The 15,924-nt window shown below is 33.7% G+C and overlaps 3 protein-coding genes across 7 annotated transcripts; 2 read left to right on the forward strand and 1 right to left on the reverse strand.

The window, feature by feature from the left end:
- The first annotated feature begins 912 nt into the window (after positions 1-912).
- LOC140834285 (protein DETOXIFICATION 12-like) lies at positions 913-5,484 on the forward strand. Of its 4 annotated transcripts, XM_073199068.1 has the most exons (8): positions 1,172-1,311; positions 2,026-2,107; positions 3,043-3,587; positions 3,679-3,765; positions 4,201-4,257; positions 4,357-4,595; positions 4,741-4,946; positions 5,153-5,484. In XM_073199068.1, the coding sequence occupies exons 3-8, from the start codon at positions 3,049-3,051 to the stop codon at positions 5,213-5,215; spliced, it is 1,191 nt and encodes a 396-aa protein (XP_073055169.1). In that variant the 5' UTR covers positions 1,172-1,311; positions 2,026-2,107; positions 3,043-3,048; the 3' UTR covers positions 5,216-5,484. The 4 variants fall into 4 exon arrangements, with proteins under 4 accessions (XP_073055166.1, XP_073055169.1, XP_073055168.1 ...); XM_073199065.1 differs by lacking the exon at positions 2,026-2,107 and having other exon boundaries at positions 913-1,311; XM_073199067.1 differs by having other exon boundaries at positions 2,026-3,587.
- Positions 5,485-7,396: 1,912 nt separating this feature from the next.
- On the forward strand, positions 7,397-11,295 carry LOC140834286 (protein DETOXIFICATION 16-like). 2 transcript variants are annotated; one of them, XM_073199070.1, is made up of 7 exons: positions 7,397-7,752; positions 8,562-9,106; positions 9,245-9,331; positions 9,423-9,479; positions 9,860-10,098; positions 10,261-10,379; positions 11,072-11,295. In XM_073199070.1, the coding sequence occupies exons 1-7, from the start codon at positions 7,477-7,479 to the stop codon at positions 11,168-11,170; spliced, it is 1,422 nt and encodes a 473-aa protein (XP_073055171.1). In that variant the 5' UTR covers positions 7,397-7,476; the 3' UTR covers positions 11,171-11,295. The 2 variants fall into 2 exon arrangements, with proteins under 2 accessions (XP_073055171.1, XP_073055172.1); XM_073199071.1 differs by having other exon boundaries at positions 7,614-7,752; positions 8,566-9,106.
- LOC140834287 (dolichol-phosphate mannosyltransferase subunit 1) lies at positions 11,192-15,519 on the reverse strand. Its single transcript, XM_073199072.1, has 9 exons — positions 15,391-15,519; positions 15,164-15,301; positions 13,475-13,574; positions 13,340-13,373; positions 13,178-13,254; positions 12,399-12,424; positions 12,161-12,325; positions 11,964-12,078; positions 11,192-11,379 (listed from the first exon to the last, which is right to left on the reverse strand). The coding sequence occupies exons 2-9, from the start codon at positions 15,262-15,264 to the stop codon at positions 11,275-11,277; spliced, it is 723 nt and encodes a 240-aa protein (XP_073055173.1). The 5' UTR covers positions 15,265-15,301; positions 15,391-15,519; the 3' UTR covers positions 11,192-11,274.
- Between the last annotated feature and the right edge of the window lie 405 nt (positions 15,520-15,924).

Raw genomic sequence — 15,924 nt, forward strand, 5'->3', positions numbered from 1 at the left:
TTTAGATAAATTCATTTATATTTTATTTTTGTTATTTTGCTGATGTATCATGTGCATATAAAATTAAACATCGACTACTATTCCCACGTAGCTATATGAGTTGAAGTCATGAATACGATAAAAGGACATATCTTTATCAACAATATCCTTCAATTCAATAAGATTTAAGCTAATAAACGATGTTTAAGTGATATCATACATTTATAATAAATACAATGAAATATTAATGATATGTTTGTGTAATCAAATTAATCGATCCAAATGCAATCATATGTTGTATGGTCAAAATTGTAATGATTTTGGAATCTGTTCTTCAAATCCACTCGTCAAATCGAATCTCTATGTCCAAATCAATCAGTCAATCTAAACATAATTTTGATAAATTCAATAAAATTTTGAATGGAACAAGTGTATCTGAAAAAATTATTTATTTTATTATGATTATAGCTAAAACACATTGATGATAATAAATCGATGACATAATATATTATCTAAGAATAAAATTATATAATTATAATTAATAGTATAAAATTGTTTAGAGGGTAGTTATTATATATATATATATATATATATATATATATATATATATAAAATGGAATTTGTGCATCATATATTAGAGAGTAATTGAAGACTCTTGTGATATCAGAGATCATACATGTTCGTAACTCGGCGAATAAAGTTGCTCATAATCTTGCTCGTTTTTCTTTTTCTTCTCTTTCATCTTTTGTTTGGGTGAATGGTGAATTTCTTGATTCAACTTGTACTTGATGATTTTTAATCAATATATTTACGAGTATTTACCTTCAAAAAAATATGGTAAGTTAATAATTTCAGGGACTACAGTGATATTTATCATAGTTGAGGGCACCGATCGAATTAATTAAAGTTTATATATAAACTGAAGCGCCAGAGTCTTACAGGTTAATGTTTTTTTACTCGGTCAGTTCAGCTCTACAGCTGAATATTCTCGATCGCCTGACAAAGTAAATATTCAAAGAAGACCAGGAAGAAAAAACACACACTGAGATTTCACAAACTTCAGTATCTGCAGAAATGGAGGAGGGTTTGTTGCTGTTAGATGGAAAAGAAGAGACGAGGGAAAGATCAAGAAGTGATGCAAGTTTTGGTGGGGTGATAATAGAGGAGATGAAGAAGTTGGGTTATTTGGCGGGGCCAATGGTGGCGGTGACTCTGTCACAGTATTTGCTGCAAGTTGTGTCGATTATGATGGCTGGCCATTTAGGGGAACTCTCTCTTTCCAGCACAGCTATCGCCTTCTCGCTTGCCGGTGTCACTGGTTTTAGTTTAATGGTATGCCTGTCTCTTTCAATCTAGCATTTTTTTTTCGTTTTCTTTTCTGGGTTCTGGTATGGTTATGATATACTTCAAGTTTATAGATCAGGAGTAAAATTCGAAGATTTTTTTCTCTGTCCAATGGTTTTCTCTGTCTTAATGATATTTATCACTCACTTTGTTGTGGTTCCTGAAGTATTTTCCTGAAATGCTGAGTTACAGCAAGATGCTTGCCATGTTGGTGGTTTTTCTGTAGCCACTGCCCTTCGTCTGTGGGGGACAGAAATTTAACAGCACGTGTTGAAATTGAACTTACTTTGATACGAGTTGGAAATCTTGGATACGAAAAAAAATCTTTAGGAAGAGGAGAGAATATCAAGAGAACACTTTATCCTTTAATTCTTGGTATTTCAAAGTCACCTTGTTTGGACGAAGAGTATGACTAACCTTATACATGCATTACAAATTATGAATCCAATTTATTCATGTAATAACTATTAGACGCATACATGTTCCCTAACTTGATTCATTCATGAATTTACCTATGTTATTCATGTTCCTAATTAATTCACATGCTCATGTACCACTGAGGTAAGATACATACAATAAAATTACCAAGAGATATTCATGAATCATGTTTATATTCCAACATGATTTTGGCATTCAAAATGTATTCGGATTTATCTTTTACCTTTTCTTGCTTTTTAATGTCGGAATGTTGACCATGGTAAGACTGCAGCCGTGAGCTTCATTTGACAGCATGCCGACCCACCCACAAGCACGAATGCACGATCAGTCATTGTTTGTAGCCTAAGTAAGTGATCAAACCCGTTGGGTCTGTGCGAGTTTGCTTGTATGACACAACAATTTCCACTGCATCAATATTAATTCTTGGCGATAGGATACTTGCTCGATTGTAGAGAATCATGGCAAAGGAACTGCTACGGTCATTTAGTCACCAGCTTATCCCATCCAGTCAATTTGGTAGTTTTAATATTTTGTAGAAATGTAGTTCTTATTTGTTAGTCTACGGTTTTAAGTTGCTCTGTGGTTTGAGTATCTAAATTAGAAGAGGTAAAGCAAATATAATTTGATATCTATCTATGAGCAATCAGAAAATTATAGATATCTCTTTTCACCGTTGGACATTAAATTTTCTTGGTATCTCTAAGCAAATATTTTGTTAGCTACATTGTCTGAGGAGAATCTTTTGTCACTTGTTATTCCAGTGCACTATCCACAGGCTTCAAATCAAAAGTTTATTATGTCAGACAAAAAATTCCTGAAAAATGACGTACACAATGAAAATCGTTTGATTTTGATGATACAAAGTTTTCTACCCCTTCTTCCAATCAAGATAATAGGGAAGGTTCTGAGAATTGACAAAGTCGTGAGTCCACTCAGTCTTTATTTTATGTAACATTCATTTACTAGTGTTACACCTCGTGATAAAATCGATTATTATTCATATACATAGGAGTTGTGTTTATGTAGTGCAAGGATAGTCACGATTCAATAGTGGCTCAAAACATTGAAATGATATCTGGAAACTTATTCGAAAAATTGAAAATTTTTCTTAGAGACAGTAAGTTGCTTATTACTTTTGGCTGCGCTCGACTTTTTAAGTCAACTTAATGGCCGAGGAGAAAAATTGGTACAAATTATTTTGCTACAGAATTGTTGATTGGCATACCATTACAGTGATTTTGTGAATATTTCCTCTAACCAACTCTAAGATCTGTGAAACAGTTAGGCATGGCCTGCGCCCTGGAAACGCTAGGGGGGCAAGCTTTTGGTGCTCAGCAATACGAAAAACTTGGAACTCAAACTTACACCGCTATCTGTTCACTCATTGTTGTTTGTATTCCCCTTTCTATTTTGTGGATATACATGGGAAATGTACTCATATTCTTTGGTCAAGATCCTCAAATTTCACATGAAGCTGGAAAATTTTTGACGTGGCTTATTCCTGCTCTATTTGGCTACGCAACTTTTCAGCCGATGGTTCGGTATTATCAGATGCAAAGTTTGATATTTCCTATGCTAATAAGCTCATGCATTACTCTCTGTTTCCATATACCTCTATGTTGGGCTTTAGTTTATAAGTCTGGATTAGAGAATCTTGGTGCTGCAGTTGCTATGGATATTTCAGAGTGGTTGAACGTCAGTATCCTTGGTTTGTACATGAAGTACTCTTCTGTCTGTGCGAAAACTCGTGCACAGATTTCAATGAAGATATTTGATGGCGTGAAAGATTTTTTTCGCTTTGCTATTCCTTCTGCTGTAATGGTTTGGTAATTTCTTTCTCTATTTCCTTTTTCTTTTTTTTTTTTCATTTTAAATGTTCTAATGTTTCGATTAATTTGAATTTTTGTATAATTGTAGCCTTGAATGGTGGTCGTTTGAGCTGCTGATCTTGCTCTCCGGGATTTTACCAAATCCTCAGCTTGAAACCTCAGTGTTGTCTGTATGGTAGGTTGTACACGAGCTTTTTGCGTATAAATTTTTCTAAAATATATTTTGCGAAATATACTAGATCATAACTATTATAAGTGCTAGACGTTCTAAGGTACATAGATATCATAAGGTCTGAGTGGAAGGCAAAAACTAAAGCACACATCTTATTGAATGGGGGCACCGTATGGGAAATTATGTTATAACTATATTTATTAAAGCGTGAACCGCACATGTGCCTGGAGCCTAGGCTCAAGGCTCAAGTCAATTTTTGCACCTTATCAAAGTGAAGCATACCATTGAGTATTGTTATTAAATTTATATTTGCCAAGGAAATTATATCACGTAGCATATAATATGTAATATTCAAATACACATTAGACTAGTAGTTAATATGCTATTGCTCGACTACAATCTTGTTAGTATTGATTCTGTAATGTCTTGTGTGAACAGCCTGAACACCATTGCCACACTTTACGCGATACCATATGGATTGGCTTCAGGTGCAAGGTGGTATACCCATAGCTTGGTTCTGTGTAGTATGATTGCGCTTAGATTTATGCAGTCTCTCTAACTAATTCAAATTTTCATATGAATTTGATTGTTCAGCACACGAATTTCAAATGAGTTAGGAGCTGGAAATCCTCAGGGGGCACGTGTATCTGTTATTGCTCTAATGATTCTTGCAGTCACGGAGGCAATAATTGTAAGCGCAAGCCTCTTTGCTAGCAGGAACGTTTTTGGCTACGTTTTCAGTAACGAGAAAGAAGTCGTGGGTTATGTAACAAATATGGCTCCTCTTGTTTGTTTATCAGTTATAATCGACAGTATCCAAGGGACCCTTTCAGGTTATTCTTTCTTTTTTTATCCTAAGTCGTCTCTGTTTAAAAAATGCAGAGCTTTATCATTACATATTTGTTGGGACTTTCTACTTGGCATGTGCTCTTGGTTTTCCTATACTTAATTTTGACTTTTTTTTTTTTTTATCGCCAGGAGTTGCTAGAGGCTGTGGATGGCAGCATATAGGAGCTTACGTCAATCTTGCAGCGTTTTACGCTTTTGGCATTCCTATAGCAGCTTCATTGGGGTTCTGGCTAAATTTGAGAGGAAAAGGTCTATGGATTGGTGTACTTTGTGGTGCTACGTTGCAGACGATCTTGCTTGTCGTGATAACGAGTTTTACAAACTGGGAAAAACAGGTTATCTTCTTAATTTTTTCGTGTTTTTTCTTGTTCTAGGATTTAGATGGTCAAGGGAGGTCATTCAATGCACTTGGTAAATTTGAAATTTTTTCCCTTTTAAGTTGTTTTCAGCATCCCTTGAGGAGCCAAATAGAGATGCTTTCATTATTTTTTTTTCTCTAATTTCATGAAAGTGTATTAATTTCTAATGGATTTCACTGCAGGCAGCTATGGCCAGGGAGAGATTGTTTGAGGAGAAGCATTCATCTGATGATAGGCTTGCTTGAAAATTCATTAGTTGTAGCTCGATAAGAATTGACGTTGTGTGATAGTGTCATACAACATCCAAAATCTCGATATCATTCCAATTTTTGACATCTCGGATTTTTATTTTATGCTAATTTTTGTGTATTGCAAACTAGAGATGCTTATTGTACCTTGGATCAATCCGGAACCGGTCTGATACACCCGGCTTCATTCCGGAACCAGTCAACTCAATTTGGATTGTTCAAATTCGACATCTATCAATGTTAGATCTGTTTGGGTCGCTTGAAAACCGACTCGGTACTATTTTGATTTGGTCTGGTTGGATGCGGTCCAAGAATATGTTTAACATTTAGTATATTATATCCTAAATAATTTTTTAGGTGCACAAAGGTTAAAAGAAAGGATTTGATTTCAAGTCGTTCCTATCCGGACCAATTAGGGCTTTGGTTTTCGATTGAGTTTCAAAATTCAATCTGATATATTTATTTCTTTTGGAAAATGGAGTTATGGTATTTTATAGATTGATGGTTTTCGTACATTCTAGAACCAGGTTAATCTAGTCCGGTAACATCTCTAATTGCAACCTACACCAAATCCATGAATTCAAAACAAACTAAGTGGGGTGTATTCAATTCAGAGTTTTGATTACTTTTAATGACTTTTTTAAATGATAGACTTTTATGGATTTGATAAATTTTTATTGACTTTTATGGAATCTCACAGATTTATAAACAGATTTATGTGGATTTATGTAGACTTTTTTGCAAGACTTTTATAGACTTTTGTAAATTTTTTTTATAGAATTTTATAAATTTTGTACTTAACTATAACATGTGATTTTTTATTAATTTCTTTGAACCAATAATTAATTGACATATATAACATATTCAATTTGAAATTATTTTTAATATTTATATTAATAAATAAATTTACTTATTTAAAAGTTAAATCGTTTAATCCTTACATGTATAAATATGTGGGTTTATATGCATGTTTGTAAATTTTTTAAAATACATCAATTGATTAACATGTAATCTTATTTTTAAATTGATAATATAAATGTAAAAATAATATTATTTATTATTGTGTGAATATAATTTTGTATAAAAATATCCTAGCTTACATATTAATTAAAAATACGAAAATGAATTTAAAAAATCATTGTTGTTACGAAACTATTCAATTATTAAGAATTAAACAACATTTTTTTGATCATCTTTTATTATTATTGAATATTACATTAATTTGTATAAATCATAATTAAAAATCACAAAATCAATTCTATAATTCAAAATTTCCCCATGTTATTAAAATAAAAAGTTATTAAATGAACAATCAGCCAAAAAATGAAAAATTTGAAAAAGAAAGATGAAAATATATATAGAGATACACTTCGAAAATTTGAGAGAGTAATAGAAATAGATGAGAGGAGAGAAGATCTGAAGATATGTGATGTGAAGCGACAGGGAGAGAGTTACAAGTTTTAAAAATCCATTCAAATCTTTGGGGTGAACCAAATACAATTTTTTATAATTTGTAGTTGTACCTTAGGCTTTAATGTTTGTATGTCAATGAATTCCATGGAGTTATTAAAAATCCATGGAAAATTTGAATACATGTAGACTTTTATAGAGTTTATAAAAGTCAATGTTGAATACCACTTGACTTTTTAAAACTCCATGAAAGTCTATTTTGAATATCACAAGACTTCTATAGAGTATGCAAAAGTCTTGATTGAAAACCTCTAGATTTTTAAAATCTACAAAAGTCATTAAAAGTCAATAAATTTCCTACGTTGAATACACCCCCCTAAATAAATTTGAAGTAGAGATTTGAAACTCAGATCCATCAAATTTTATCATCCAAACACACCCTTGCATGATTTTAATACGTAATGTTTTATAATCTTATTGCAATGCATGAAACTCAGTGACAATCTTCCACCGAACAGAATATTTCAAATTGACAAGTACTTCTGCATTAGTGGGAGCCACTTTCTTGAATTACTTGATCCACTGTCGCTGGCAGACGCCTTCTACAAGCTAAGCTTGATAGATACTTTCTAATTGAATAATGCATATCATTGATGATCAAACAAATATGATTGAATAATGCATATCATTGATGATCAAACAAATATAAAATTTATTAAATTCTTTGGTAAGATGAATTTTGATCCCTTTTCACCTCACGTTATGAATTTTGATCCCTTTTCACCTCACGTTGTTCTTTATCAAGCAAAGGATTAAAACTAGCTAAAAACCAGACCAAGAAAATTAAAATGATGGGTGAAGAAGAATCAAACCCTTTACTTGTTTCAAACGGAGAAATCACAAGTACCACTCATGGAGTTCAGAGAGAGCCCATTAATGTTAGTGAATTTGTTGATGAAGGAAAGAAGCAGCTGGGATTGGCTGCTCCTCTAATAGCAGCGAACATATTGCAGTATTGTTTGCAAGTGATTTCAGTGATGTTTGTGGGACACTTTGGTGAACTGCCACTGTCCAGTGCTTCAATGGCCACTTCTTTTGCCTCTGTCACTGGATACAGTGTGTTGGTACGTGTATTGTCTATCTTCTGGTAAATTTCTAAAATTATAAATTTGTTTTGTACAATATAAGTTGTATCTTAGTGAAATTCTCGAGTTAACGAGCCAAAGTTGAAGAAAAAAATGTGATTTATGCATTAATCCACTTCAAAGATGAGTTACATTGTTGCCACCTGTTATGATCACACTATTGAGAATGGTCCAATTATCTTTTCCTGCAAACGAAAATGCAGATTTAATTTAGTGCTTTGGAAAGCAATGTAAAAACATACCATATTTAGGGCCCTTCATGCTTAATATAACTAGTTAGCAATTTTGGCTGGTGGCTTTAAGCCTTTAACTATCACTCCTTATTTATTTTTGGTTGGTTATCTGTCACTGGATTTGGCTTTCTATTTACTTAGAATCCCTTGATGAGTCTGCTTTATATGTCAATTCATGGTCATTGGGATTAGTTGGTATCAATTTATAGTTCTTTAACAAATGTCTCTATTCTTTTCTGACTCAAGATAAGTAACACATCCGCTTTCAAAGAACATACTAATGCAAAAAAAAAAAAAGGGGGCACCAAGAGTTATTGGCTTGAGAAAAGTTTTATGCTGCATTGTTTGGAAAAAAAGAAAGCACTCATTTTGTAAGTGCTGCATAAAACTATATTTGTTCTAAAAGATACGACTTATTAGCATTACAACAATTCAAATTTGTGTATCATATAAAAGCCTAAGCGTCAGATCTTCACCTATGACTAGGCGATAGATGCTTTGTACTACATTCTATACTATACCACTCACACAATACACATTTCACAAATTCTGAAGCTAGGAATGGCAAGTGCTTTGGAAACACTATGTGGACAAGCCTATGGAGCCAAACAGTATCACATGCTAGGCATTTACACGCAGAGAGCAATCTTGATCCTCTTAACCTTAAGCATTGCCCTATCACTTATCTGGTTAAACACTGGCTTGATTCTTGCAACTCTTGGCCAAGATAAGGAGATTTCATCTGGGGCAGGAGAGTTCATTCGTTGGATGATCCCGGGCCTCTTTGCCTATGGTGTCCTCCAATGTCTCATGCGTTTTCTGCAGACGCAAAACATTGTGGTTCCCATGATGATAAGCTCTGGACTAACGGCATTGTTTCATATCTTAATGTGTTGGGTTTTCTTGTTCAAATTCGAGCTTGGAAGTAAAGGGGCTGCTTTAGCAAATGCCATATCGTATTGGGTAAATGTTATTTTGTTGGCCTTGTATATCAAGTTCTCCAAATCTTTCTCGAAAAGTTTCACAGGTTTTTCTGCAGAAGCCAGCCATGATCTTCTCGGTTTTTTAAGGCTTTCCATTCCTTCGGCTATAATGATATGGTATATAGCTGTTTTTTCCCTCTCACTAGTGCTATACGTGCACACTGACTAAATATCTGCACTTCATTTATTTGCTGATGTTTTCTTTCTTTCTTCTCTTACTATATGTATGTTTCTAATCATTGTTTGAACTTGCAGCCTTGAGTATTGGTCATTTGAGATGGTTGTTCTTTTATCAGGTTTACTCCCAAATCCAAAATTAGAGACATCTGTATTATCAATAAGGTTTGCAATTTTCATTTGATTTTCTAGTTTATAACTGGAACAACAATTTATGTGCAATTACTGATTCATGTCGTTGAGTTTATTTCCATAGCCTTAATACATGCTGGATGGTTTATACAATTTCGGTTGGCCTTGGTGGTGCCGTGAGGTCAGTTACACTGTACTGTACAACTTCTTAACTTCTCAAGATTTAAGTGAACACGAAAATGTGATCAATTTAAAAGTTTAGCTAATCAGGTATTTAGTTTTTATCCGTGATAAAGTTAGCTAAATTGCCATACGCACTTGATGTTTTTTTTTTAAAAAAAAATTCATTCCAACTCGCTCATTGGCTGGGGAGCATGAGAAGATATTCAGGCAAATCTTGGGAGTACCATTGACTCTAATGTGTAGCGAGGGTGGTTCTGAACAGGGCGACATTGTGAAAATTTTGCTTTCTGAAGAAAAGTTACAATTTGGCCTTTTGTTTCCCCATGTCATATCTCTTAATGTGACTCTGTTTTTGCATGTGATGGTCATGAATCTTAGCACAAGAGTTTCTAATGAATTTGGCGCCAAGCAGCCACAACGTGCACGACTTGCAGTTTGTGTCGCTGCATTGATTGCCACTTCAGAGGGTGTCATTGTTGGAATGATTACAATTTTGGTGAGAGATGTTTGGGGAAAACTATACAGCAATGAAACAGAAGTGATCACATATGTTGCAAGAATCATGCCAATTTTGGCTTTGTCAAATTTCATAGATGGTTTTCAATGTGTGCTATCAGGTAAAAATTCCAATGATAGTTATGCAGATTTTCTTTGAAACTTTAAGCCTAGGCCTTTCCATATTTTTGGAACAATTTCCATCTTCCCTCTTATCAAATCTTCTATGGTTGTGATACTATAATCTTGAAAATCGATTAATTGATACATACAACTGAATTCAGGAGCTGCTAGAGGATGTGGATGGCAGAATTTATGCGCGTTCATAAATCTCGGAGCTTATTATGTTGTTGGGATACCTTGTGCTGTGCTCTTCGCGTTCATCTTTCACATTGGAGGCATAGTAAGTTTCAATCTCTATTTGTTGAGCTTCTGCAGGGGTTGATACACAGCAAGAAACGTGCATTGTCTATACTTGAAAAAAATCTTCGACTACAATCTCTTAATTTTTTACCTAAGAGATGTATTTTTCAAAATACTTTAAATCACGAGTGGCACCAAGATTTCTGCAATCTGCGTGTGTGGAAGTTCGAGTTTGCACATGGATAGAGCCAAAGGGGGGAAGGCGGTGGATGCGGTCGTCTTCGACTTTTTTTTTATAGAATAAGGAGTAGGTCTCATGGGAGACCGTCTCACGGATCATAATCTGTGAGACGGGTCAACCCTACCCATATTCACAATAAAAAGTAATACTTTTAGCATAAAAAGTAATACTTATGCATGGGTGACCCAAATAGGAGATCCGTCTCACAGATACGACCCGTGAGACCGTCTCACACAAGTTTTTGTCTAGAATAAGATGTTAGATATAATTATTTTACTTCACTTTCTTCTTCGCTTTTTATTTTTATAGAGTAAAATGTTAGACGTAATTATTTTACTTCACTTTCCTCCTCTTAAAACTTGCACTTGCCCCCTAAAATTTTTAACATTTGCCCCTTCAACCTCTTTTTTCTGGCTCCGTTCATGAGTTTACATATGCACAAGTATATATCGTTTATAATGAAACATTGAACGGAAATTTATGAATATCAGGGACTTTGGATGGGGATCATCTGCGGACTTGCTGTTCAAGCTTTGATACTTGTTATTGTAAACCTTAAGACTGATTGGGAAAATGTGAGAAATTCCTGATTTGATCGGAATATATTCATATAAGTTTAAAGCAAAAATTTATAAATTTGCTAAAGCTTCTGTATGAGTTATTGAAAGTATAAAAGTGAGTATTCTAATTTATTTCATGTTGTCACCAGAAGGTAAAGAAGTCCCTTCAAATACTCTACAATTTCCGATCCCCCCAGCTTCGAGCTTCCATATACTCTATCAACAAAAGTGATAGGAACCTGGAGAAACATCAAAGGAACATGACGGAACCAAGTTATTAAACATAAAAAGCCTTGATATTTAAAGGTTTAGACGCTCGACAACTAGAATAATCGATGTAATTCAGTCAACAATGGTGAATCTTGTTTGCAATCATTCTAATTTCTGAAATGGGAATTGGACATTTTAAATCATTTAAGTTTTAGTGTACAATCCGTTGCCAACTCAAAAGTCCTTGCTGTTTTCATAGATTCAATAATTGCCAAGATTTAACATTGTGTTGTGAATCTTCTGATCCCTAGCTAGAGTTAATTCCCTCTCAATGAAATCCTTACCAAGAATTGACACTGCCCTACGACTTTGACTAATCTTGCCAGGGTTAAGCACCCTCCTCTTCTTCTTTCCCCCCTTTTTTCTACTTCCAGATTTCAACTAGTGTGTTCAACCCAAGTTCGTTTCAGAAATCAGTGTGTTAGCCCTAAAATCATTGCATATCACCAATTCACGGTCATGTGAAAAAAATAAAAGAAAAGAAATGCATGAATAAAATAATTTATATGAACCAGCTATATGAATAAATTAATTAATTACATAAGATAATTACCTCTTCAATTTGGTAACCCTTTCTCGAAGCCCTAACAATCATCTCCATCTGGAAAACATAACCCTTACTCACAACAGAGCTTATAACATCTTCAAGCACAGATTTCCGGTAGAGTCTGCACAAGAAAGGGTAATATCAAATATGTGGTTGCATATGCAAGGAAGATATTGATTGTTATTCAGATAATTGTAAGGTACCGGAAAGAGCCAGTTAAGTCTGATACGCCTGGCCAGAGAAAAGTTTGTGCAAGGACGTTGGCTCCTCTGCTTGTTAATTTACGCATTAGATTCCATCCATGCACCCCTCCATCTTTAACATATCGAGTTCCAGTGACGATGCTTGCATCTGTCTCCATCTGTTTCCTGAACAAAAAGGTTCTGAGAAAGGATACTACCAGCACCGCAAGAATCTGTGAATTTGCTTAAATTTGCTTACTTAATGAAGCTTGGAAGGTATTTCGGCTGGTGAAGAGCGCCAAAAGAAAACACATTTCAGTAACACACTAAGATTACATACATCAAAAAGTATTTGAAACAAAATGCATTGCTGTAAATCCATTCCAAAATAAAACTAAACAAAAGCTGCCCTAAGTTGAATTATAACAGGCAATATCCCAATGACATTTGCCTACTCATCTGACTAGACCTCAGGTAGATTAACTTTCCTTTCTAAAAAACTTATTCTTTTCCCTTTTATGTTTTATTCTTCACATTATCAGACAATATATCACTCTGAATCTGGAAGTATGAATATCTTGCCAAAAAAAATTTCTTCTCATGTCAATCAGCAGAACACGTCAATAAAATATGTTATCACTTTGCGTGTGTGTAGAAACATAGGTTTATGGAACACCAAATAATACTATTGCCTCTGTCCCAATTATATAGCCTTTTTCCCCACACATATCAAGAAATTCATTGCAATTAACAAACAACTTTCCAATTTTACCCTTATTTAATGAGTGTTTATATTAATGGTTTTTTATCTTTCTAATAGTTGGTTAATTACAACACCCCAAATTAAACAAGGGTATATAAGGAGAAGAATAGAAAAATATCGCTAAACATAGAACATGCCTATATATTTAAGGACAAACTAAAAAGGAAAGGTGATCTATAAAATTGCGACGGAGGAGCATATCATAAGGTCAAATGATATAAAAAATCCACGCTATTCTTTTTACAATTATTGCTATTTTATAAGGGTAAACTTACATGGTGAGACAAATCAGCATCCATTATCACTACAAAATTTCCTGAGGCATACTTCAGCCCATGCACATAAGCAGTCCCTGAAAAAAATCGTCAAGGTCTAGGCCACAACTTCCAGAGGTAAACTTCATGGAAATTCTAAACATAGAAGAAGCCAAAACATACCCAAGCCAAGCTTCTTAGGTCTAGGTCTCAATAACTGCAGCACCAGAGCTCCATGAGTGTAATGTAAAGCTATTAAGCTAAAATCATGATAAATCAATAACTGCAAAGATGGAGACCTGATTTCTCAAAACTTACAATGCGATCTTCCCCATACACTTGTTGCAACTGTTTGACAATCTCCTGAGTTCCATCCGGACTCCCATCATCCACTATGATTATTTCAAAATTAACATTCCTGATCGGGAAGCACAAAAGAGTCACAACACTGACAAAGTCAATTTGAGGAAGGAAGATTAAAAAAATGTTGAATATGAAATGAAAACTTCTAAGTAGATTAAGGACCTAGGATTCTTCTATTTCATGTCGAAGAAATGGGCAAGGGCATAGAAGGAATAGAGTGACAAATTTCAAGATCACAACTGCAAATTCTATTTATGAAACCCAATTATTAATTAAATATTAAAGCTACCAGATCAATGTCAAGTAACCATGAAAAACATACGAAGTGATAAGCAGTTGGCTATCATCACATATAGTGCATCTGCATAACAATAGAATAAGCTCCCATTTAATTAAAAGTGTTATGATACCGCTTAATTTTTATCATCTTTACTGTATTCTATGAATTTTTAAATCATGTCTTGGCGGCAAGAGAATGAATTAGACTTGATGAAGAGCCACACAGTTATTGGTAACTAACTCGAAGATTTCAGTCTTCATTACTCATAGTTTATATTGCCTGGATAAAAGTGCTGTTGCTAATTAAATATTGCACTGCCAGTAAATTTACATATTAGCTCATCAGAATCAACCTTTTTTTTCCTAGTCCAACAAAAGTCCACTTGTTGGTAACTGTAGCGGATACCACAAAACTTCAAGAAAAAGAATACATAGATAATCTATTTGGAACCATAAGAACAGAAAAGAGAGAGAAAGAAAACAAACAAAGGAGAATACTAAAAAATTTGAATAAAATTTATGGGCTTATGTCCTTGACGACTGGCATTCATTGATTTTTAGGTGCTTTTAAACAATCAATATTTACAACTTCCCTTGTATTACTCATAAAATAAAAACAGCACGACAGAATAACTTTGAATATGCACAAAGCAACATGATTATGGTGAATATCACTTTGTGATTGCCAATTAGTGGAGATCCGACTTACAGTAAGCACTACAGTTCCAGAAAATATTAAAAAGTGATACTTGGAGCATCATTTGGATGTGTGTATGTATCTAACATGAAATTATGCTGCATGTCAAGGTGGTGGCAATTAATTATTTTATCAACTTAATAATTTGATCATTAAAATTGAAAATAAAGGAGCCTTGTTGTATTGACTTCCTGCACTTGGAAGTTTGAATATCAGATGTCTATAACATCGGTAAAATTAAAGGAAACCTACAACCATCTATATCCAAAGTGAGCTTAAAATTGGAACCAAATACTGGTAACTAGTTCTGCTACAGCATCATTGATGCAAAAGTCTCCACAATCAATGCTTGAGATCCAAAAATTAGAGCTGCCAAATGCCAATCAGGCATATCGACACCAATTGTAGAGACGACATTCACGTTTTTCCGAGCATTGATTACCACAAACATAAAAAATGAAAACCCGATTGCAACCTCAGCGCTCCTAAAGACGAACATTAATAAATCAGCAAAAAAAATTCCAAAAACACAAACCTTATAGACAACTTCCAATTGCGATCAAATTGCCAAAATTAATGTGTAACATAATATTTTGTTTGCATTTTTCTAAGGAAAAAAAACCCTCATCGAGCAGAGAAAAGAGAAGAATTGGACAGAAAGTACGTACGGAAGATGCTTGAAGATGAGGTAAACGATGAGTGCGATGTTGAGGCGTTCATTGTAAGTCGGAACAATTATACTGTACTTGTTCTTCTCCATTTCGTCCATTTTCACGACCTAATATATGATCAGTCCCATTAAAACCCTAGAAACGCATCAAAATCCTTAATTTAATTTTCAAAATTTACAAGAAAGCAGAAAATTTAGGAATTTTAAAATTTATCGGATCCAAACCTAGATTTTAGGATACTGCGAAAGTCTCGAAAGATCGTAAGTCCACTTATGCCCTAATTTATATTTAACCTTTCCTTAACTATATGAAACATTATTTGATCAGTTATGTTATTGATAATATTTAATTACTTCCTCTATTTTTGTACATAAAGTTCCATATTATATAATATTTTTTGAAACGTTACTATATAATATTTTTTGAAAATAATTAAATATGTTTGGCAGCATATTTTACGGATAAATAATTAATTTCAAATACATGTAAGCGTTTTGTGATACGATCTTTTGAATCTATATCTATGAGACAATATATCTGATCTATTTTATAATGAAAAATAATATTTTTCATGTAAGCTTAAATAATTATTTGGGACATGTTAGAACCAATGAAATTAAGAAAAAATAAAAAACGTAAAATTTTACATCTAGGGGTAAAACGATCATTTTACACCTAGAAATTAGTAAACGTCATATCAGTGTCCTGAATGTTGTTTTATGTGCTAATATGATTTTTTCTATAGTTATGGATGTTTA

This window comes from Primulina eburnea, chromosome 6, assembly GCF_022965805.1.
Source record: "Primulina eburnea isolate SZY01 chromosome 6, ASM2296580v1, whole genome shotgun sequence".
Classification (NCBI taxonomy): Eukaryota; Viridiplantae; Streptophyta; class Magnoliopsida; order Lamiales; family Gesneriaceae; genus Primulina; species Primulina eburnea.

Coding starts and splice junctions, on each gene's coding strand:
- LOC140834285 (XM_073199065.1), top strand. CDS start 1,054: ATGGAGGAGGGTTTGTTGCTGTTAGATGGAAAAGAAGAGACGAGGGAA. Junction 3,766..4,200: donor ACCTCAGTGTTGTCTGTATG/GTAGGTTGTACA, acceptor TTGTGTGAACAG/CCTGAACACCATTGCCACAC. Junction 4,596..4,740: donor TATCCAAGGGACCCTTTCAG/GTTATTCTTTCT, acceptor TTTTATCGCCAG/GAGTTGCTAGAGGCTGTGGA.
- LOC140834286 (XM_073199070.1), top strand. CDS start 7,477: ATGATGGGTGAAGAAGAATCAAACCCTTTACTTGTTTCAAACGGAGAA. Junction 9,332..9,422: donor ACATCTGTATTATCAATAAG/GTTTGCAATTTT, acceptor TTATTTCCATAG/CCTTAATACATGCTGGATGG. Junction 10,099..10,260: donor TTTTCAATGTGTGCTATCAG/GTAAAAATTCCA, acceptor AACTGAATTCAG/GAGCTGCTAGAGGATGTGGA.
- LOC140834287 (XM_073199072.1), bottom strand. CDS start 15,264: ATGGACGAAATGGAGAAGAACAAGTACAGTATAATTGTTCCGACTTAC. Junction 13,374..13,474: donor TGTATGGGGAAGATCGCATT/GTAAGTTTTGAG, acceptor CTGGTGCTGCAG/TTATTGAGACCTAGACCTAA. Junction 12,425..13,177: donor ATGCTGATTTGTCTCACCAT/GTAAGTTTACCC, acceptor GCTCTTCACCAG/CCGAAATACCTTCCAAGCTT.